At 47.1% G+C, this 24407-nt stretch overlaps 1 protein-coding gene across 4 annotated transcripts in view; it reads left to right on the top strand.

The window, feature by feature from the left end:
* The first annotated feature begins 513 nt into the window (after window positions 1-513).
* TERB2 (telomere repeat binding bouquet formation protein 2) overlaps window positions 514-24407 on the top strand; it is a 40970-nt gene continuing 17076 nt past the window's right edge. For 2 of the 4 annotated variants that reach the window (XM_039490865.1, XM_039490866.1), the window contains exons 1-7: window positions 514-688; window positions 13541-13622; window positions 16656-16801; window positions 18314-18375; window positions 19475-19560; window positions 20571-20662; window positions 22988-23147. In XM_039490865.1, coding sequence (XP_039346799.1) covers window positions 625-688; window positions 13541-13622; window positions 16656-16801; window positions 18314-18375; window positions 19475-19560; window positions 20571-20662; window positions 22988-23133 — 678 coding nt within the window. In that variant the 5' untranslated portion in view covers window positions 514-624 and the 3' untranslated portion in view covers window positions 23134-23147. The remainder of the gene's footprint in view (window positions 689-13540; window positions 13623-16655; window positions 16802-18313; window positions 18376-19474; window positions 19561-20570; window positions 20663-22987; window positions 23148-24407) is intronic. The other 2 variants (XM_039490867.1, XM_039490868.1) reach the window with 2 other exon arrangements.

Below are 24407 nucleotides of genomic sequence, written 5' to 3' on the forward strand. Positions count from 1 at the left end.
CCTTTTTTGCATCCTATTAGAATCTAGAGTTTATATTCACTTTTTTTGGTTAATTTTAAAAATATTTAGCACTTACTGCAACTCATCTGAAAGCTGTGTACTAGTATTCTCTTTTCTGAATGGAGTCTGGCCTGGCCGGACTTCTGAGGGGCATTCCTAAATAAACTTATAATTTACATTTTCCCAGTGGAGTTTATACACACAGGCTCTTGCTGTGTAACTTTGCCTGAAAGCCAAGTTGTTTGTTGTCTTTGTTTGACTGATCTCTTGACTATAACGTGTGGCCGTTAATAACAGAAAAGTTTGCAAAAGAGAAATACAATGAATGTGACGCGAGGGGTGAGGGTGTCGCTCTAACGGCGCTGTGATCAAGGCGCACTACGGCCGCCCCGCGGACCCCTCGCACCCCAAGAGAGGCGGTGGGCGGGGCAATTATCTAGGCCCCGCCTACTACAGCGCGGAGACAGGCGCGGGGCGGGGCCTGGGGCGGGGCAGCGCTCCAGGCCCCGCCCCTATAGCGCGGAGACAGGCGCGGGGCGGGGCAGCGCTCCAGGCCTCTCCTCTGCCCGCCGAGCCGAGGGCCGGGAGTTCGCTCTGAGGCGCTGCCTGGGCGCGCGTGTCGGGATGTTCCGGGGCCGCAGCGCCTGGTTCTCGCAGAGCGTCAGCCGGGAGCTCCGCGAGTTGTGGGGTGAGGGGGGGCCGAGCGGACGGTTATTCTGGGGCCCTATGGAGCCCCCCCGCGGGGGGTAACCGCCCCCCAGCACTCACCGGCGGCGCGGCTGGGTCGCTGCACTTCCCGCCGCCAGAGAGTGCAGCCCCGGCGCTGCTGCAGAGCTCGGGGGAGCGGGGGCGGGAAGAGGCGGGGCAGGGGCTGGAGCCTCACGCAGCTTTCCTGGTGCCCGATGCAGCTGTGTACTTGGTGGATGGGTGGGCGGGGCTCTGGGCACCTCCTGCTGAGGGGTGTCTGGGGTGGGGTCAGCGGCACACCCCGCTGAGGGGAGGCAGGCCCGGGGGTCAGCGGCACACCCCGCTGAGGGGAGGCAGGCCTGGGGTCAGCGGCACACCCCGGTGTGGGGAGGCAGGCCTGGGGGTTGGGGGGGGGTCAGCGGCACACCCCGCTGAGGGGAGGCAGGCCTGGGGTCAGCGGCACACCCCGCTGAGGGGAGGCAGGCCTGGGGTCAGCGGCACACCCCGCTGAGGGGAGGCAGGCCCGGGGTCAGCGGCACACCCCGCTGAGGGGAGGCAGGCCTGGGGTCAGCGGCACACCCCGCTGAGGGGAGGCAGGCCCGGGGTCAGCGGCACACCCCGCTGAGGGGAGGCAGGCCCGGGGGTCAGCGGCACACCCCGCTGAGGGGAGGCAGGCCCGGGGTCAGCGGCACACCCCGGTGTGGGGAGGCAGGCCTGGGGGTCAGCGGCACACCCCGCTGAGGGGAGGCAGGCCCTGGGGTCAGCGGCACACCCCGCTGAGGGGAGGCAGGCCGGGGGTCAGCGGCACACCCCGCTGAGGGGAGGCAGGCCGGGGTGTCAGCGGCACACCCCGCTGAGGGGAGGCAGGCCTGGGGTGTCAGCGGCACACCCCGCTGAGGGGAGGCAGGCCTGGGGTCAGCGGCACACCCCGCTGAGGGGAGGCAGGCCTGGGGTCAGCGGCACACCCCGCTGAGGGGAGGCAGGCCCTGGGGTCAGCGGCACACCCCGCTGAGGGGAGGCAGGCCCGGGGGTCAGCGGCACACCCGCTGAGGGGAGGCAGGCCTGGGGATGGGGTCAGCGGCACACCCCGCTGAGGGGAGGCAGGCCCGGGGGTCAGCGGCACACCCCGCTGAGGGGAGGCAGGCCGGGGGTCAGCGGCACACCCCGCTGAGGGGAGGCAGGCCCGGGAGGCAGGCCTGGGGATGGGGTCAGCGGCACACCCCGCTGAGGGGAGGCAGGCCCGGGGTCAGCGGCACACCCCGCTGAGGGGAGGCAGGCCCGGGGGTCAGCGGCACACCCCGCTGAGGGGAGGCAGGCCCGGGGTCAGCGGTACACCCCGCTGAGGGGAGGCAGGCCCGGGGTCAGCGGCACACCCCGCTGAGGGGAGGCAGGCCGGGGGGAGGGGGGGGGGTCAGCGGCACACCCCGCTGAGGGGAGGCAGGCCCGGGGGGGTCAGCGGCACACCCCGCTGAGGGGAGGCAGGCCTGGGGGATGGGGGGGGTCAGCGGCACACCCCGCTGAGGGGAGGCAGGCCCGGGGGGGTCAGTGGCACACCCCGCTGAGGGGAGGCAGGCCTGGGGGATGGGGGGGGGTCAGCGGCACACCCCGCTGAGGGGAGGCAGGCCCGGGGGGGTCAGCGGCACACCCCGCTGAGGGGAGGCAGGCCCGAGTGTGGGGGAGCGCTCTGGGAGTGACTGGGTCTTGGAGTTGGGGTGCTGGGCAGGTGCCTGCTGCCAGAGCAGCCTCCCCTCTCCCGGCTGGGCTCTGGCCATTGCCAGGGCTGAGTAGGCAGCAATGAATGTCTGGCTGGGGTCACCCACCAGGCTGTGTGACCCCACACGGTGTCCCTGCCTGGTCTGCCCCAGGTGGAGCTGCCGTCCTTTCCTAGGGCAGTCTGCTGCTCGGCCCCTCTGCATGGCTTGGGTGGGGTAAAGGGACGCTGAGGCCGGCCCCTGGTGAGGGGTTCCAGCTGACAGCCCATGCCCCGCGTGGGGCAGTGGGTGGGGAGCGTCACCCCTAGAGCTGCGTCACAAAGGCTGTTCCCAGCTGCAGGCATGGCTCTGTGGGCACTGTCGCAGCCTGTGTGAGGGTGTCTCATACTTAGCACAGGACCAGCTGATGACAGTGCATCCCAGAACTTCTGTATAGTAGTGCTTTGAGACCATCAGAGCTCACTGGGGACCAGCCTGCTACAATGGGTAGGAAAATCTGCTGTGATCATGGGTCACTTCAGTCTAAGGCCTGGTCTACACTATGATTTATAGGTTGAATTTAGCAGTGTTACCTTGATTTAACCCTGCACCTGTCCACACGACAAAGCCCTTTCTTTCAACTTAAAGGGCTCTTAAAATCGATTTACTTACTCCACTTCCGTTGAGGGGATTAGCGCTGAAATCGGCCTCGCTGGGTCGAATTTGGGGTAGTGTGGACGCAATTCGATGGTATTGGCTTCTGGGAGCTATGCCAGAGTGCTCCACTGTGATCGCTCTGGACAGCGCTCTCAACTCAGATGCATTGGCCAGGTAGACAGGAAAAGTCCTGTGAACTTTTGAATTTCATTTCCTGTTTGGCCAGCATCGTGAGCTGATCAGGACAGGTGACCATGGAATCCCAGAATCGCAAAAGAGCTCCAGCATGGACCAAACTGGAGGTACGGGATCTGATCGCTGTATGGGGAGACAAATCCATGCTAGCTGAACTCTGTTCCAGTAAACGAAATGCCAAAACATTTGAAAAAGTCTCCAAGGGCATGAAGGGCAGAGGCTATAGCAGGGACTCATGGCAGTGCTGCGTGAAAATTAAGGAGCTCAGGCAAGCCTACCAAAAAAACAAGCAAATGGCCGCTCTGGGTCACAGCCCCAAACATGCCGCTTCTATGATGAGCTGCATGCCATTCTAGGGGGTGCAGCCACCAGTACCCCAATCCTGTGCTTTGACTCCATGAGAGGAGTAGGATGCAACACGGGAGCGGGTTTTGGGGACGAGGAAGATGATGATGAGGTTGATGATAGCTCACAGCAAGGAAGCAGGGAAACCGGTTTCCCCAACAGCCCGGATCTGTTTTTCACCCTGGACCTGGAGCCAGTAACCCCTGAACCCATCCAAGGTGGGCTCCCGGACCCTGTAGGCAGAAAAGGGACCTATGGTGAGTGTACCTTTGTAAATATTAGACATGGTTTAAAAGCAAGTGTGTTTAATGATTAATTTGCCCTGGCATTCGCAGCCAGTACAGCTACTGGAAAAGTCTGATAAAGTGTCTGGGGATGGAGCAGAAATCCTCCAGGGACATCTCCATAAAGCTCTCCTGGATGTACTCCCAAAGCCTTTGCTAAAGGTTTCAGGGGAGGGCAGCCTTATTCCTTCCTCCATGGTAGGACACTTTACCACACCAGGCCAATAGCACATAGTCAAGAATCATTGCAGAACAAAGCATTGCAGCATATGGTCCCGGTGTTTGCTGGCATTCAAACAACATCCATTCTTTATCTCTGTGTTATCCTCAGGAGAGTGATATCATTCATGGTCACCTGTTGAAACAGAGTGGTTTTATTAAGCAGACATTCAGAGGTGCCCATTTCTGCTGGGCTGTTTGCCTGTGGCTGAACAGAAATGTTCCCCGCTGTTAGCCATGCGGTGGAGGGAGGGGTGAATCCATCAAAATCGACCTTGTAACAAAAGCACATGTGCTATGTAATGTTAACAGCAAGATTTACCATGAAATAGTGTACCCATTGTTCTATAAAATGTCTTTTTAACTACTACTCTCCCTTTTTTTTTTCCTCCACCAGCTGCATATGTTTCTCCTTCCCAGAGGCTAGCGAAGATTAGAAGGCGAAAAAAACGCACTTGGGATGAAATGTTCTCTGAGCTCATGCTGTCCCACACTGACAGAGCACAGCAGAATGCGTTGAGGAAGACAATATCAGAGTGCAGGAAAGCACAATATGAACACGAGGAAAGGTGGTAGGCTGAAGATGATAGGTGGCGTCAGCTCAGGCTGCTGGAGCATCAAACTCTTATGCTCCAGCATATGGTTGAGCTGCAGGAAAGGAGGCAGCAGGAGCACAGGCCGTTGCTACAGACCCTGTGTAACCAACCACCCTCCTTCCCAAGTTCCATAGCCTCCTCACCCAGATGTCCAAGAATGCGGTGGGGCTGCCTCCGGCTACCCAGCCACTCCACCCCAGAGGATTGCCCAAGCAACAGAAGGTTGGCATTCAATAACTTCAAGTTTTAAAGTGAAGTGTGGTCTTGTCCTTCCCTCCTCCCCCACCCCACCCGGTGCTTCCCTCCTCCCCCACCCCTCCTGGGCTACCTTGGCAGTTATCCCTCTATTTGTGTGATGAATTAATAAAGAATGCATAAATGTGAAGCAACAATGACTTTATTGCCTCTGCAAGCGGTGATTGAAGGGGGAGGGAAGTAGAGTGAACCAAGGGGGGGGAGAGGTTCATCAAGGAGAAACAAATAGAACTTTCACTCCGTAGCCTGGCCAGTCTGAAACTGGTTTTCAGAGCTTCTCTGATGTGCAGCGTGCCCTCCTGTACTCTTCTAACCGCTCTGGTGTCTGGCTGTGTGTAATCAGTGGCCAGGTGATTTGCCTCAACCTCCCACCCCACCATAAATATCTCTCCCTTACTCTCACAGATATTGTGGAGCACACAGCAAGCAGTAATAATGATGGGAATATTGGTTTTGCTGAGGTGTATCTGAGTCAGTAAACTGCGCCAGTGTGCTTTTAAACGTCCAAATGCACATTCTACCATCATTCTGCACTTGCTCAGCCTATAGTTGAACAGCTCCTGACTACTGTCCAGGGTGCCTGTGTATGGCTTCATGAGCCATGCCATTAAGGCGTAGGCTGGGTCCCCAAGGATAACTATAGGCATTTCAACATCCCCAACGCTTATTTTCTGGTCTGGGAAGAAAGTCCCTTCCTGCAGCTTTTGAAACAGACCAGAGTTCCTGAAAATGCGAGCATCATGTACCTTTCCCAGCCATCCCACGTTGATGTTGGTGAAACATCCCTCGTGATCCACCAGTGCTTGCAGCACCATTGAAAAATACCCTTTTCGGTTTATGTACTGGCTGCCTTGGTGCTCTGGTGCCAAGATAGGGATATGGTTCTGTCTATCGCCCCACCACAGTTAGGGAATCCCATTGCAGCAAAGCCATCCACTATGGCCTGCACGTTTCCCAGAGTCACTACCCTTGATATCAGCAACTTTTTGATTGCATTGGCTACTTGGATCACAGCAGCCCCCACAGTAGATTTGCCCACTCCAAATTGATGCCCAACTGACCTGTAGCTGTCTGGCGTTACAAGCTTCCAGAGGGCTATTGCCACTCGCTTGTGAACGGTGAGGGCTGCTCTCATCTTGGTAGTCTGGCGCTTCAGGGCAGGGGAAAGCAAGTCACAAAGTTCCATGAAAGCGCCCTTATGCATGCAAAAGTTTCACAGCCACTGGGAATTGTCCCAGACCCACAACACTATGCGGTCCCACCAGTCTGTTTTTATTTCCCAGGCCCAGAATGGGCGTTCCACAGCATGAATTTGCCCCATTAACACCATGATGTGCACATTGCTGGGGCCCGTACTTTGTGAGAAGTCTATGTCCATGTCCATGTCTGTGTCCTCTTCATTCTCGTCACTGCGCTGCCATCACCTCGCCTGGTTTTGCTTTTGCAGGTTCTGGTTCTGTATATACTGCAAAATAATGTGTGTGGTGTTTACAATGCTCATAATTGCCGTGGTGATCTGAACAGATTCCATGTTCCCAGTGCTATGGCATCTGCACTGAAAAAAGGAGCAAAACGATTGTCCGCCGTTGCTCTGACGGAGGGAGGGGTGACTGACAACATGGCTTACAGGGAATTAAAATCAACAACGGGCGTGGCTTTGCCTCAAGATGAAACACAAACAACTGTCTCACAAAATGGCCCCCTCAACGATTGAACTCAAAACCCTGGGTTTAGCAGGCTGTTGATTTCACAGAGGACGGGGGAGCAAATGAATGCAAAACAAATCTGGTCTATTTCTTGTTTTGATCCACTCCATCTATCTCATACATCTTAGGTTGGCAGCAGATGGTGCAGTACGACTGCTAGCCATCGTCATTTCCTGGGTGCTTGGCAGAAGATGCTGCATTATGATTGCTAGCCATCGTCATCTCCTGGGTGCTCACCAGAAGATGGTGCAGTACGACTGGGGAATGACCTGGCTGAGTCACTCCCATACCTGCCCAGGTGCCCCTGACCAACCTCACCAAGGTCGGCTAAAAGAGCACCCAGGAGTACAACGGTGGCTACCAGTTGTAATGCACTGTCTGCTGCCAAAAGGCAATGAGCTGCTGCTGTGTAGCAATGCAGTCCCACGTCTGCCAGCACCCAGGAGACACAGTGATTGTGAGCTGAGCGGGCTCCATGCTTGCCGTGATATGGCATCTGCACAGGTAACCCAGGAAAAAAGGCGCGAAACAATTGTCTGCTGTTGCTTTCATGGAGGGAGGGAGAGAGGGGGGGCCTGACAAGATGTACCCAGAACCACTCGCAACACTTTTTGCCCCATCAGGAATTGGTATCTCAACCCAGAATTCCAATGGGCAGCGGAGACTGCGGGAACTGTGGGATAACTACCCATAGCTACCCACAGTGCAATGCTCTGGAAGTCGACACTAGCCTCAGTACTGTGGACACAGTCCACCGAGTTAATGCACTTAGAACATTTTGTGTGGGGACACACACAATCGACCGTATAAAAACTATTTCTAAAAAACCGACTTCTATAAATTCAACCTAATTTCATAGTGTAGACATTCCCTAACTGACAACTTCATAGACTCCAAGGCCAGAAGGTTCCATTGTCATCATCTGTTGTAACTTCCTGTGTAACACAGGCCAGAGAACCTCCCCAAAATAATTCCTTGAGCCACCTCTCTTAGAAAAACATCTACTACAGTCTTTGTTAAATTGTCCTAGTGGTTAATTACTCTCACTGTTAAAAATTTCAAGGCTTTGGAGCGGAGCCCGGAGCTGGAGCGCAGAGCAGCTCCGGAGCAGTGGAGCTGCAGGTTTTTGCCTGGAGCTGGAGCTGGAGCGGAGCCGGAGCACAGCTCCAAAGCCCTGAAAAATTTACACCTTTTTTCCTGTCTAGACATGACATGCTGCCAGTACTAAAACATCTTTGGCATTTCTAAATATTATAGATAGCAATATTCTAACTCAAGGTGTTGCATCCAACACAGGAGAGTTCTGTATTAAACCTTGTCTTGACAGATAAAGTGGAACAGATCGCAGAACTAAAAATTAATGGGTGCTTAGGTACACATGATCATAACTTGATCACATTTATAATGTGAAAACAGAATAAAGTCTAGACCACTAATACACACACACACACTTGGTGCTTTTAAAAGGGCCGATTTCACAAGCTGAAAACAGTTATGAGCCAAATCAGCTACAAGGAAGAATTTAATCAGAAAAATATGAATAATAATTGGGAGTTGTTTAAGAACATTTTATTAGATGCCCACAATCAAGGAAGAATGCCAAGTTGGTTAAAAAAGAGACCTGGTTTAGAGGGGAGGTGAAGACAGCTATAAAAAAATAAAATATAACAAATGGAAGAAAGGAGGTTGACAGTAATTATAAATTAGAAGCTAGGAATTGTAGAAAAGTGATAAGGGAAGCAAAGGGACACTAGGAGAACTCTATGACTGACAGTTGATATAATTAAGAAAGAGTTTTTTAAGTGCACTGGGAACAAAAAGACTCCAAACAATGGTACTAGTCCAATACTAGATGGAAATAGAATTATTATCAATAATGATGCAGAAAAGACAGAAGTGTTCAACAAATATCTGTTCTGTATTTGGGGAAAAAAACATGATGTAGTCATATGATATGATAGCTCTTTTTCCATTCCATTAGTATTGGAGTAGGATGTTAAATAACAGCTAAGGTTAAACATTATAAAATTAGCAGGTCCAGTAAACTTGCATCCAAGACTTAACAGAGCTGGATGAGGAGCTCACTGGACTGTTAACGTTGGTTTTCAATAAGTCTTGAAAGACTTCAGTTCCAGAAGACTGGAAGATAGCTGATATGCCAATTTTAAAAGGGTAAATAGGATAACTTGGGGATAATTATAGGTCTGTCAGTCTGACATTGATCCCAGGCAATATAATGAAGCAACTGATAAAGGCTTCACTTAATAAAGAATTAAAAGACTAACATAATTAATACAATCAATATATGTTTATGAAAAATAGAACCTATCAAACTAAGTTGATATTTATGAGATTACAAGGTTAGTTGAAAAAGGTGTTGATATATATACTTAGACTTCAGTAAAGCATTTGACTTGGTAACATGTCACATTTGATTAAAAAAACTATAATGATATAAAATTAACATGGCACAGATTAACTGGATTAAAAACTAGCTAAATGATAGGTCTTAAAATATAATGGTAAACAGGAAATCATCATTGAGTGGGTGTGTTTCTACTGGGGTTCTGTGAGGATCTGTTCTTGGCCCTACACTATTTAACATTTTTATCAGTGACCAGGAAGAAAACACAAAATTCTCACTGATTAAGTTTGCAAATGAAACAACATGAGGGAGTAGTAAATAAGGAAAAGGACAGGGCACTGATATAGAGCGATCTGGATTACTTGGTAAACTGGGCATAGGCAAACAATGTGTGTTTTAATAGAGCTCCATGTGAATGTATACTGTCACAACTTCAGGATAACTGTGCCTGTGTTCCCCCCATCCCCATAGTCCACTCCAGGAGTGACCAGACAGGTCTCTAGTCATCACCTGTCTTTCGGTAGAGACCCTTGTCCCACTCCTTTCTGATTGGGATTTTAAAGCTGCACAGCTGCCTTACACTGTGACATCCCCAGCAAGTGTGTCTGCCTAACAGCCAGCATCTGTTTGTTGGTTTCTCTCAGAGGGTGATGAACAGTGAGTGTACTGCCAGCATTTACAATTACCACACAGCTTTTTCTAAGCAAGCATTGTTATTCTTAAGGTAAAAGCATTACAGAAAAAACATATAAAATAGTAAATGTGCATGCTGAAAGCTTATCACCCATTAGTCTTTTGGGGCCTTATTAGGCCGAAGTCTTTCTAGACTGCAAGGGTGGCTCCCCTTCCCGGGCCAGAAGGTCCTGTCAATTTGCTGGATCAGATTTTTATACCAAAACCCTCTTTGTTTAAATCTCTGGAAAACACAGTTTGAAGCAGTATTTGCAGTCAGCCCTGGAGGTGATGCTTCTCTGGAGTTGTTTACAATTCCCAGGGTAATCACCTTCCACTGTTTTTAGTTTCTGGATGAGCTATGGTAACCCTTCCCCATGGACTAGAACACAATCATACATAAGTATCAGAGGGGTAGCCGTGTTAGTCTGGTTCTGTAAAAGCAGCAAAGAATACATAAACAATTCATAAATTGAATACAATGATCCCCAAAGATACTGCATGGGATTGCAATATTTGGCACATGCACATCTAGGAATAATGAATGGAGGCCCTACTTACAGAATGGGGGATTCTATCTTGGGAAGAAATGACTGTGAAAAAGATTGGGAGGTTGTGATGGATAATGATAATCAGCTGAACATGAATTTCCAGTGTCATGTGTGGCCAAAATGCTAATGCAGTCCTTGGATGTATAAAGTGGGGAATTTGCAGTTGTACAGAGGTTATTTTACCTCTGATTTGGCACTGTGAAATCACAGCTGGAATACTGTGTCCAGCTGTGGATTCCACAGTTCAAGAAGGATATTGATAAATCGGAGAGGGTTCAGAGAAGAGCCAAGAGAACGATTAAAGGATTGGAATACATGGCTTCACGTGATACACTCAAGGAGCTCAATCAATTTAGCTTAACAAAGATGGCTAAGACATACCATATATACTGGTTCATAAGCCGATTTATTTTTTAGTAAAAGGAAGCACCAGGGAAGGGAGTCGGCTTATGAACTGGTATAGAGAAGGAGAAGTGGGACACAGCCCCTCCCCCCAACAGAGGGAGCAAGGAGAGGCAGCAGAGCCAGAGGGGAAGACGTGGGGCCAGAGTCTCTCCCCTTCTGGCCCATTGCTCTTCCCCCCAGCCTCCGAAGCAGCTGCAGCTCCGGGGCTGGCAGGCTGCAGCTGTGCTGTTGAGCCCCCCCCCCCCCCCCCGAGCAAGCTGTGGCCGCGCTGCCCAGCCTGCCGGATCACACTGCAGTCGTGCTGCCTGGCCCAGCCTGCTGGAGCCAAAGACATCCTCTCCTGACCCTCCTCAGATAAGGTAGGAAGGGATGGGATAGGGAGAGTGTGGAGGACCCAGGCTAGGGGTGGGGTCATGTAGGGGGTAGTCACAGGTTACTCCCCTGACCCCCAGCTTCTCTCCCCCCCCCCGCCAAATTTCCCCACCAGTTGTCCCGGCCCATCAAGGTAAGCAGCTGGCACGCAGGGACACTTTGCTTACTTAAGTTTATCTCTGTGCCTGCGGACACTACAGGTAAACAAACCATCTCAGCCTGCCAGCAGCTTATCCTGATGGCCTGGGAGCCAAAGTTTGCTGACCCCTGAATTATAGGGTCAGTTTATGAGCAGGTCATAAAATTGTTCCATTTTTACTTATCCATCTTGGGGGGGTTGGCTTATAAAGGAACTGGCTTATGATCAAGTATATACGTGAACTTGATTACAGTCTATGTACGTCTATGGGGAACAAATATTGATTTATTAAATATTTAATCTAGCAGAGAAAGTTATTGTGATAAATGAAGGGTGGGGGGCTTGGTCCCTTTTATGAATACCCAGCCAGCCAGTGAGCTATAAAATCCCTGTTAGTAGCTGTTTCCTGCTCCCTTTACTTGTAAAGGGTTAAAAAGTCCATAGGTAAAGGGAAGGGAGTGGGCATCTGACCAAAAGAGCCAATGGGAAGGCTAGAACTTTTTAAAATTGGGGGGAAAACTTCCCCTTTGTCTGTGTGTGGTATTCTCCCAAAGAGCAAAGACAGGGCTGGAACTATGCTGTAAAACCTTTGGCCAGGTATGAAAAATCATCAGATCATACCTAGAAACTACTCATTTGAAATCCCAGCTATATGAGTAGATCAGGAAATGTCTAGGAAGATGTGATTAGGTTTATCCCTGTTTATTTCTTTATGGTTTATGAACTCCTCTGTGCAAATCCCAAATGCTTTTGTTTTGCTTGTAACCTTTAAGCTGGACCTCAAGAAAACCATTCTTGATGCTTAATTATTGTATTTGCTCTTTTTAAATCTAGCAGTTTTCAGAGGTATTTTCTTTCTTTTTGTTTAAGAAAATGTACCTTTTTAAAGAACAGGATTGGATTTTTTGTATCCTAAGAGGTTTGTGCACATGTTGTTTAATTAGCTGGTGGCAACAGCTGATTTCTTTTGTTTTCTTTCTCAACTCTTCCCCAGAAGGGGGGTGAAATGGCTTGAGGGTACCCCACAGGGAGGAATTCCCAAGTTCTTCCTGGGTTCTCAAAGGCGTTTTTGCACTTGGGTGGTAGCTGAATCTACCCATCCAAAGTCAGAGAAAATCTGTGACCTTGGGAGTTTAATACAAGCCTAGAGTGGCCAGTATTAATTTTTACAATCCTTGTGGGCCCCCACCTTCTGCACTCGAAGTGCCAGAGTGGGGAATCAGCCTTGACAGTTATAATGTGATTTAGTGGCCTGAAGTTGAAGCTGGGATAATTCAGACAGAAAATAAGGCATACGTTTTTAACAGTGAGGGTAATTAACCATTAGAACAATGTGCCAAGGGTCATGGTGAATTCATCTCTGGCAACTTTTAAATCAAAATGGGATGTTTTTGTAAAAGATGTGAACTAGGAATTATTTTGGGGAAGTTCTGCGGCCTGTGTTACACAAGAGAGCAAACTATGGTCCCTTCTGGCCTTAATTCATAGATTCTAATCTCTTGTTTCAAAGTAGGGTAGGTCAAAGTGCAATATGGAACTTTTAGTGCACAGCAGCAGAGTCCACATGGACACTTAGTGTGTGGCAGGCTAGTGCTTGCTGTGATCAAAGTGTTTGTGTGGACAAGCCCAAAGTTAGAGCAGGTTGCTGGCCAGCTCCAGAATAGGGTGGGGAAAATGTGTCTGCAAGTCACCTTTCCTTGTGCCTTCCATTTCTGCCCTGAGAAAGGCTCATTCAGAATGTGAACCAAGCTCCTGCTCTCCAAGTACACCAGAAACAGCCTTGTTGTAAACTTCACTTGGCAGGGGCTCTTTTACTCTTGTGAGTTCCAATGTGAGCCATTGGGGAAGTAGAATAGGGAATGAATGCAAGATTGTTGTCAAGTGAGAATGATTGATCAGGGCAGTTACAATGGATATAAGTTCCCAAGAACTGAATGAACTCTTTTGTATGCCACAGAATAAGAAAGTGATGGGTTAGGAAAATATGCTTTGGTCCTTAGGCCTTGAAGGTCTCCAAATACATTTTTTAAATAGTTTGAGAACTCAAAATATTGCATTTTGGAGATTTTCTAAACATTTCAAATGGCCGAACAATAGAGAAGATAAATTGTAATAGGATTGCATTAAGTTGAGTAGGATTGATGCAGGAATAACTGTGTGAAGTTCTCTGGCCTGTGTTATGCAGGAGGTCAAACTAGATGATAATAACGATCCCTCTGGCCTTCAAATCTAAAAATCTGTGACGGGGGTGAACTGTCAGGTAAAAAGGAGAAGTTCATATTTTGTTCCTTAGGACTGGAAATACTGACCTCCACAAATAGAAAGGTGTTCTGAACATACTGGGAGTAATAATCCTAAACCAAGAGTGCCCTATGTGCTCAATGTGCCCATTTTTCTGCAGTGGCTGAAGGAGGAGTGATTTCAACTCATCATGGTGCTGATTACATGTTCAGCAGTGATGCTTCACACCCTGATACACAGAGGTACACTTTATAGGTTTGACTCTTGTAGCTGTTTGGCTGTGTTCTTATCTGTGGTGTGTTTTTTGGATATGCGCTGATCCTAATCACCTCTCCCCTGCTTCTCTGAAAGTGCTTTCAGCTAACACAATTCTCCTTCCTTTTCCTGTGTCTTTTAATGGATTATGAGAATTCCCTTACCATAGTTTTGGAAATATTGTGCATCCTGCATCTGTTAGAGCTCTGAGTGTATATATTATAAATTGCATACATCTAATCTCTTTGAGTTTTTCAGCAGCACAATTAATTATATACAAAATATAATGCAATACAAACATTATTAACATTAACAATTGTGTTAAATAACCATCTCAATATTTCATGGCAGTAAGTTAAAAACATAGATGGAATTTTTAGATGTGCCCGACTCTATTCCCATTGAATTACTTCAAAGGGGGCAGTGTTAGGCTAATGCTGAGCATTTCTGAAAATGACAACCACAATAAATTGTAGATAAGATGTCTTAGACAAAATGTGTAAGTCTCATAGCAAACCACTTTGGCCTTCCCTATAAGCAAAAGTTGTACAGCTTTAACTAGTACAGCTAAAGTGACATAACTTAAAGGTGCTTCTACGGCAAAGCTTATTCCTATAAGGTAGGGGGGAAAAGCTATACCAGTAGAAGGCACCTATATATCAGTATAACTGCATTCATAGTAGGGGTTGTACTTGTATGGCTATTTTGGTTTAAAAATATATGTCACTCCCCTAATCAAAATAGTTATGCTGATACAAAATGTGTGTGTAGACCTGGCCTTTGTTAATAAAAACTTAAATGCAAAAAAGGAAGGTAGTTTAGTTTTCCAAACCAGCATTAATTCTACAGTTAAATGACATGTTTTCTGCTGTTATGCTCTCTCAGCTGGTTTTGTAGCAGTTAGCTAACAACCTCAAATCCCAGAGTGTTGCTGACTTCTTCACTGAGGTATAAGAACGTAATCAAAACAAGAGACCTAGAAAATTCAGTCTTTATAAGCAAGGTGGGAGAAAAAAAATCAATACTTGCCAAATGGAAAACAGCCAAATCGCTAGGGAAAAAAAATTAACTTTCAGTCTGATAAGTTATTACAAACAAAGGAAAGGAAAGGAAATACAGAAAACAGAAGAGGGCTTGAGAGTGGGTTTTTTTTTAAAGGAGAGCTGCAAAGCTTAAAATGAAGCAAGACTGTAAAAGATCCTCAATCATGAAGTGAATATTTGTAGAGATCAGTGGTTCTCAACCTATTTATCATTATGGCCTGCAGGTTGAGAACCACGGTGCCACCTGTCCAAAAACTCCCCTATGCCCAGCCCCCGCCCGCCCAGAGACCCTTCCACAGAGCGGGGCCAGGAGCTAAACCCTGGGCACAGGGCCCAGCAGCTGGACCCGGGGACCCACCATGTGTGGCCAGCAGCTGGACCCTGCAACCTGGACCCCGGGACCCTGCCAAGTGGGGCCAGGCATCCAAGACCCCCAGCCAGGAGCAGAGCAACTGGTGTGGGCCAGCAGCCAGGATCCCGAGGTCTGGGGCCAGGAGCTGAGCCCCATCTAAAACCTGGGGGTACTGCAGCACCCCTGCAAACCCCTAGTTCCCAATGTGCTCTACCCACCCCCACAAACCTGCCTGGAGACCCCCACTCTTGCCCCCTACCCCCTCTGAGGCACTCGCCTGCCCCCTGCTGGCAGGAGTGCTCCTGCAGGCTGCTGGACACTGTCTCCCCCTCAGCCAGCCCCACCCCTGGCCAGACCAGAGTAGCAAATTTTGATCTATGGGCTCTGCTCCTTGCTTCAGTGGGTTGGTGAGGCTGATGTGGCTTTTTTTTCTTGCTGATTGGGGCCTTTTCCTTACTAGCCGCACACCATAAAGCAAATATATTGTTTTCTTTACCAAACTCAAGCTAACTTTAATTCTTTCGTTTCATAACTATCCCTACACCTTTGCAGGCATTTACCAGTCAAGTTATGAGCTCAGGATTTGTTTTTCCCACGACAGCTGATAACACTGTAACCCTCTGACAGAACTATGCCAATTATTACCTGTCTGGCGTAGTTATATGCAGTTCCGCTTGCATCTACTGTCAGGAAAAATGCACAGCCCTGAAGTCAGGATGTGACAGATAGTGAAAGAGAAAATGCTTTTCATATAATTTGTTTCAAAATAAAAATGTATCTGTAATATTAGTTTCCATGCACTATATATTTAATCAATGATTTTGGATGTAAAACATGCTCTATATCGGGTGGCCTACCTATGGCTCCAGAGCCACATGCAGCTCTTCAGAAGTTAATATGTGGCTCCTTATATAGGCACCGACCCCCGGGCTGGAGCTACAGGTGCCAACTTTCCAATGTGCCGGGTGGGGGGGCTCATTGCTCAACCGCTGGCCCTGCTCCCACTCCACCCCTTTCTGCCCCCTCCCCTGAGCCTGTCGGGCCGTCGCTCCTCTCCCCACTTCCCCTAGAGCTTCCTGCTTGCCACAAAACAGGTGATCGGGAGGTGCCGGGAGAGAGGGGAAGGTGCTGATTGGTGGGGCTGCTGGTGGGTGGGTGGGGCGGAGGTAATGGGGGGCTGCTGACGTATTACTGTGGCTCTTTGACAAGGTACATGAGTAAATTCTGACTCCTAAGACTCAGGTTGGCCACCCTGCTCTATATTTGTTGTGAAAGCTTTATATTAACTTTTGAAATATTAATATTTACAACAACTGAAACAATTTAAAGTAGGTCAATTGCACAACAGTATTCTTATTCTTATTTATTATCTGACTTACCATAGTGCATAGCAACCCCAGTGCAGACTAGGATCCCATTGTGTTAGGCACCGTACGCAAACAGAACAAAAAGACAGTCTCTGCACTAAAGAGCTCACAACCCCTTTAAACTCCTTAGTCACTGTAAGATTTACTGTGTCCAGCCTTGGTACACTCTAGGGTTAAATTGATCATTCAAATAATTATGATTTGTTATTTTCACATTTCTTTTTTATAAAAGCTTTTTCTGTTTTTTTTTCCTTCTAGAATACACGAGAGTCTAGATTATATAGAGGGTAAAGCTACAGTTTTTCATTCTTGTTATCTCTCTGCAAATGCAAGTGCCAGCTCTGAAATGAAACAGACAGTGGCTTTGGGTCACTTCATCCTTCCCCCTGCCTGTGTACAAGAAGGTTAGGAAAAATATAGAGCATTTACCATACAGTTTACTCATTGTTTTAAAACCGAGACTGTTGGTGATGTTGAACATACGCGGTCAAATTACAGTGACCTCAGTCTGGGTGTACTGGGGGAGAAGGGGCATAGGGAGTGTCCCAGGACTGGAGGCATCCACAGTTCTGCAGTGCAGGTAGATCTGAATCTACTGCTGCTGGTGGTGCTTACCCCTCTACTAGGTGCAGGTCTAGGTTGGCAGTGCGAGTGAGATCGTGCCCATGGAGGAGCAAATGCTACTGCTCCATGAGGTGCCCCCAGTCAGGGCATGTGCCATTACACAGGTACTGCTTTGCTAATATGTTTGGCTGTTTGTTTCCTAGCAAATGAGTGGATTGGAGTCACCTATGAGTTTGGGATCCTGCAGTATCTTAACAGTTGATGTGGCACTATGCAAAAAGCTCTTCCCTTCCTTTCTCCTCATTTCTCTCTCCTCTCTTCCCCCCCCACTCCACAAACCTGATTGGTTGAGGGGGGAGGGAATGCCATTCCAACCCCCCCTTTTTCTCTCCTTCCTGCTACTCTTCACAAACCTGGCAGGCAGAGCAGAGAGCCACTCCAAAACACGGACACAGAATTAACTCTGACCATTGGGAGTCCAAAAGATTAAAAACAGGAAGAATAGGAATGGCATATTGTGTATCAAAATTAGGAATTAATATGTCTAAAAGAAAACTGATTGTGTAGCTGTCATGACAGCCGAACTAGTGGCGATAATGCTAGTGTTAAACTGGATCTGGAGTATGCACCCAGCAGCAGCAGTCATTTTTTCAGACTCGATATCAAGCCTTATGGCAATAAGAAAGGCTGCCTCCATATGTAGAAGTCATCTAATCAATTAAGGGGAGAATATAAATCCCTAGGTATTTAGGAATTATGGTTGGTGATGGCTATGGACTAGCCAGTCAAGTCTGCTTTGCCGTGAAAAAGGGAAAAAAAGAGAGACCCCGGGAGGGTTTGAGTGAATGAGCAGGTGTGGGACCAACCTGGGAAGATTCAGAGAGGAAAAAGGAAGAAGCAGGGAGCAGGAACCCTGAGCTGTGGGAGAAAGGGAGCTGTTTGGAGGGGAGGCAGCTGCTTGTAAAAGGGGACTCTTATAAGTGCTCAGCCTGGACCTGACAGAACAGCTGAGCCATGCGACAGGACCCATTATTTTGAGCTCATACCGCACATCAGCCTCAGAGCACGGACAGGGTGGACTGATCCAAAGGAGGGGACAGATTGCATTGGCATGGGGCAGAGTTTCTGCAAGTCTAGCCAGGAGTGGGAGGCCTGTTTTGCTGTTTACTGTGTGGGGGCAAAGGAGTCTGTGTGTAACCACTGCTAGAGATCCTGACCTAGGTACCAATCAGCGGTTATTACAGTTTTGTTTCACACTTGGTTAAAAATCCTCTCTGCTAGCTGACTGATTTTTGCTGGAGAGATACCACTGTGTAATACTTTTGACATTAGTTTATTTTTATTCACTACAGAAATTAGAAAAAAACTTGGTAGTTTTATATGGGAGCAGATGAATGATTCTCTGAAGGAACAGGTAAGGTTGTACTAAATGCACATCAAGGGTGAAATCCTGTCCCATTGAAATCAATGGCAAAACTTTGCCTGACTTCAGTGGAGGCAGGATTTCATCCCAGGGCTTCAAGTCAAACAGTGGATCAAATGTTTTGAGGGTTTTTTGGACTGAATTGTGATAATCAAGATGTCTACTACTGCCTTTGGCCTATTGTATATCCCCCTTCTACTGCAGCAGTGTCCAGGAAGCAACCATTCAGAACTTGCAGAAAATGGAGTGGCAGAGGAATTCACTACCATCACCACAAAACAATGTCCATATTCTTAACAATAATGAAATGGATTGAGAAAAGCCAACAATTATATAAAGCACTCAACCCACAGAAGCAGGTTACAAAGCTTTTGTGCTTTCTCTGGTTACTGCTGGCTGGGTTGGGTGGCTTAATGGTAGTCCTTTGTACTACTATGCCAAAAATTTGGGTTCAGATCTCTTGCTCCCCAGGCAAGTTATTGCTATGCAAGAATCTCCTCCTGCCAGAGGCTAAGATTTCTGGACAACATGATCAACACAAGCTGCCTTATAGTGCAAAGTTTGATTTTCGTGTTAAAATCCTTTTTTCTTAACATCATCTTAATAAAATTTTTAAACCTGAAGGGGCGGGGGGGAAAGCTTAGCTCAGCTGAAGGACCTTTCACTGTCTTGTGTCTGCAGCTGAGATAAATGGGACTGGACTTGATAATAGTCCCAAAGTAAATTCTAGATACGAAGTAAGGGCTGTAGATGGCAGTTACAGTAAAGGAATCACACAGCTGTGTGATTATTTCCCCCTTGAGGTGAGCCCCAATCCACTCTGCAGGGCAAGGTTAGACTGTTTTGTTCCCACTTCAATATTGGTGTTTGTGCGATTTTTAAAGTTTGTTTTGTGTGTGTGTGTGTACGCACGCGCACGTACACACTGGGGCATATTGCCCTCTTGTTAAATTTGCATTTGATACTGCCTATCATGGAGTGTCAGAAAATTGAAAATGATAGTTATCAGAGGAACTTTCCTTTGCTTCCTTATCAAGTCTGAAGGGGCTGTATGCACAATTTTAATCAAAATGTATGTTGACATCTACAGCTTGATGAATTATCACCAGTTGAAATAAAGACTAGCATAAAAGAGGATGAGCAAAGAATAAAGGGCAAAAAAGACCTGGATGGAAGGTATTTTCTTTATTTCCATGTTAGGGTTGCTTAGGTCTTGATGTTTAGGCACATGAGCGTATAACACAAGGGTGGCCGAACTTACTGATCTTCCGAGCAGCATACGATAATCTTCAGAAGTTCGAGAGCTGGGTGCACCTGTTTGGGGCTTCTGCCCTGTGGCAGAGTGGTGGGGCTTGGGCCTTCAGCCCTGTGGGAGGTGCCTGCCGGTGCTCAGGGCTTCAGCAAGAGCTGGGCTGAAGCTCTGAGCCATGGCAGGCACCTCCTGCGGGGCTGAAGCCTCTAGCCCCACCACCCCACCGCAAAGTAGAAGCCCATAACTCCCCCTCCCAGTCTGGTAGGTGGAGAAAGGGGGGCTCCACGAGCCGCACTTTAGCTGTAAAAGAGCCACATGTGGCTCGTGAGCTGCAGTTTGGCCACACCTGGTATAACATATCGATTGATAACTCTGAATCCTAATGATTACAGTGTAAATCTCAACCGTAATTATTTTGCTGTTGATCATTTTAGCAGAAACATCCAACTAATGTATTTATCCCAGGATCCCAAACTGTATTCCACTTGTTCCCAGCTGTGCCCTGCCTACTTGCCAAAACCTTCAACTTCCTCTCCTGTCAACTTCTGCACTGTGGTTATATGTTCAATAGAAAAATCTGCGGTGTAATGAAAATTGAAGATGGAAGGCCAGACTGAAATAAAATGAACGTGATATCAGAATAAATAAGACAATGGATTCTGTACCCATTATTTCCATATTTAATTCAATAAAAACCTTCATTTGTGAATTTAGCAGAAGTTGCTGCAGAATTTCAATCTTGCCACACTGGACTTCTTCAGAAATGAGGACCTCTTGCTGTGGAATTTAGGTCCTTAGCCTTGACTATAGATTGGCAGGGAAGGGAAAATTTGAAATTCCCACAAATAGCTGAATCCAGTAACACAGCCATTCCTGAAAGCAATCTTTAAAAAGTAAACGAAAGAAGCAAAAATAACACTTTTTCCCCCTACAGCAGTAAAGAAAAAAGAGTATCAAAAACACCAGTGGGAGGGAAACTTGCATTTTGTCCACTTCAGGATTATCCAGTGAACAACATGGTGACAGGTAAAGATTAATATGGATGAACTTTCTGCCAAATGGAACAAATGCAAATAATATTATGGGTAGTAAAGAGTCCTGTGGCACCTTATTCACCCACAAAAGCTCATGCTCCAATACGTCTGTTAGTCTATAAGGTGCCACAGGACTCTTTGCTGCTTTTACAGATCCAGACTAACATGGCTACCCCTCTGATACTTGACAATATTATGGGTGATACTGATGAGGATTGGCCTATTCTATGCCCTGTTCTTGCTTGATTTCTTTATAATGCAGACAGAAAATCACGCAGTGTGTCTTTTCTGTGCAAATTGTATACAATCAATATTCATGCAATTCTGCATCTATTCCTAGTGATATGTCCTTTTCACCATGTGAACTTTCTAACAGTTGGGTTCAACAAAGGGTATAGTTTTCACTGAAATTGATTTGATATTTGTTTTTGATGAATCCAGGTTGTCCCCTATTTATCACTTTAATTTCTCTAGGTGTTTGCAAGTATCAAAAGTGATGCTGTATTAACATTTCTAGCAGTTTATCAGATGTTGCATCAAAGTTAAAATGACTGTCTAGTACAGAGATTGGCAACCTGCGGCACGCGTGCCAAAGGCAGCACGTGGGCTGATTTTTAGTGGCATGCTGCTGCCAGCTGGGGTCCCGACCGCCGGACTCACTCAGCCCGCTGCCGGCTTGGATGGACAGAACCTGGGCTGGCAGATGGCTGGCAGGGACCGGCGGACGGAACCCCAGACTGGCAGCGGGCTGAGCAGCTCAGTCCGCTGCCGGGCTGGTATTCCATCTGCTGCCCGCCCTGCTGGTCTGGCACGCAAAATCTTAAATTAATGAAGACTTGGCACACCACTTCCCAAAGGTTGCCGACCACTTCCCAAACGTTGCCAGGGGTGGCTCCAGGCACCAGCACGCCAAGCACGTGCCTGGGGCGGCAAGCCACGGGGGGTGCTCTGCTGGTCGCCGCGAGGGTGGCAGGCAGGTTGCCTTCGGCGGCATGCCTGCGGCGGGTCCGCTGGTCCCACGGCTTCGGCGGACCTCCCGCAGGCGTGCCGCCCAATCCGCAGGACTGGGGACCTCCTGCAGGCAAGCCACCGAAGACAGCCTGCCTGCTGTGCTTGGGGCAGCAAAATACCTAGAGCCGCCCCTGGATCCACCTTTTCCCCTCCTAAAAATAGATGCTGTATTTGCCATTTTTCAACCCTTTGGGAGCTCACCTGTGCTTCCAATTCTCCATCTAGTTTCATGAGCACTTTAGGGTATGTGTCACTTAGGGTGACCAGATGTCCTGATTTTATAGGGACAGTCCCGATATTTGGGACTTTTTTTTATATGGGGTCCTATTACCCCCCACCCCCGTCCCGATTTTTCACACTTGCTGTCTGGTACCCTAGTGTCACTAGATGCTGGTGATAAGAAAAAGTTCACATTATCTAGGTATCCTTCTAGAGGATGTGTTAGGGCTGCCCCTTTTCTTAGTTGATCATTATGAGAGGTTCCTGAATCTGGTAGGTGCAGTATGGGGCTCTATTACAATATTTTTCATGTATTAATTATTTTCAGTATAATTCACCTACTGTGAAATTCACCTCTGTGCAGAGGGCCAATCCTATGGGCAACTTAAATTCTATTTTAAAGGCTTAAGCAGGACTAAAGTGATAGATAGGCTTGGTCCTGTCTTTGCTGCACAGAAATGAATTTCTATCCTAGTAGACAAGTTCATTCCCACACTATACTAAGCCTGTGTTTACATTGTCCAACAGTTTGGCCTATGGGGGTATGAACAGCAATGATGCAGAACGCTGCAGATGCAAACTAAAAGGGTCCTAGCTTGCATTAACATAGTACTCTTCAAACAAGACTACATTAATGCATAGGAACCATTTAGTGTGCATTCGATAGGGTAGAGAAAAGGATTGTCCAAGGACATCACTCCCAGTATAAAGGTTCTTTCTCGCCAATTTGCACCAGTGAAAAAGCCTTTCTTTATCTTGTGTGCATACTATTAATGATTTAATAACCTTTGCAACCCTGTGCTTGCTTTCCCTGGGGAAATGATGGCAGAGCTTCAAGAGCTGTATGTATTTCCCAACAAAGTGCTCTTCTCTGCAATACGTTATATAATATTTGATGTAATCTCACTGAAAATCGTAATAAAGTACCAGGCATTTCTGTGTTTGTGATACTGTGTCTGTGATTCTCCCCAACCCCATATCAACAGTGTTTTTAATTTTGTGGATATTCATTCCACACTCCAGCAAGTCCAATAAAAAAGACTGGGCCGTGTGCTGTGGTGTTTATATATACATTTTCACTTTGTAGGTTATGTCTCTTCTAGTGAGATGAAGAAATACCTTGGGGAACTACATGACTTCATTCCTGGTACTTCAGGTTACTCGGTATATTGGGTTAAAAATGAAATGGACATTTTCTCCGATGTGAAAAATAAATTGAAAAGAAAACTATAAATGACATTTAAATGGTTTGTATCAAAAACATAACTTGGCTTTGCTAATATATTGCTAAATATATGTATGCCTGTTTAATAACATCCCATCTTTAGCATTGTATATGTCCTTGTTCTCTCTCTCTGTGTTGGTCAATAGTTACTTTAAATAGCACTGTCATGGTACTTAAAGGTTTTTTTAGTTCAGTAACTGGAGGACTGAATTCTGAGTTGAATTTCTTTGTATTATTTTTGGCCCAGGCTAACTTATTATATTGACTACAACTGGGTGTGCCTTATAATTTTTTGGATACTCATTATATTTTAACAACTGGTTACATTTGCTGTAAACAGCTTCAACTACTTAAAAATTTATTTTATATTAAAATTACTTATAAGCTTTCATCAAATAATTGCAAGATGTTTGCAATTTTTGGGGTAACAGACTTTTATTTCAATATGACTTATTGAGCAGAGATTTTATTCTCACATGGCTGCATGCAAAATACTCCCCAGGGTGATTCTGACGGTTAGTATAGCAGGTGTTAGTAAAAGCAATGTAAAAGTATAATTAGGCAGTCCAAAGAATTTGAAGAGCAACTAGCAAAAGACTCAGAAACTAACAGCAAATTTTTTTTTAAAGTACATCAGAAGCAGAAAGCCTGCCAAACTATCAGTGGAGTCACTGGATGATTGAGATGCTAAAGGAGCACTCAAGGAAGACAAGGCCATTGCAGAGAAGCTAAATGAATTATTTGCATTGGTCTGCAGAGGATGAAGGAGATTCCTACACCAGAGCCATTCTTGTTAGGTGATACATCTGAGGAACTGTCCCAGAATGAGGTGTCAATAGAGGAGGTTTTGGAACAAATAGATAAATTTAACAGTAATAAGTTACCATCATTTAAATCAGCTTCTGTACCAGATGACTGGAGGATAGCTAACGTGATGCTAACTTTTAAAAATGGCTCCAGAGGCGATTCTGGCAAATATAGGCCAGGAAGCATGAATTCAGTACCAGACAAATTGGTTGAAACTTTAGTAAAGAACAGAATTAGCAACACATAGATGAACATTATTTGTTGGGGAAGAGTCAATATGGCTTTTGTAAAGGGAAATCGTGCCTCACCACTATATTAGAATTCTTGAAGGGGGTAAACAAACGTGGACAAGGATGATCCGGTGGATATAGTGTACTTGGACTTTCAGAAAGTCTTTGACAAGGTCCCTCACCAAAGGCTCTTAAGCAAAGTAAGGAGTCATGGGATAAGAGGGAAGGTCCTCTCATGGATCTAT

This window comes from Mauremys reevesii, linkage group 10, assembly GCF_016161935.1.
Source record: "Mauremys reevesii isolate NIE-2019 linkage group 10, ASM1616193v1, whole genome shotgun sequence".
NCBI lineage: Eukaryota > Metazoa > Chordata > Testudines > Geoemydidae > Mauremys > Mauremys reevesii.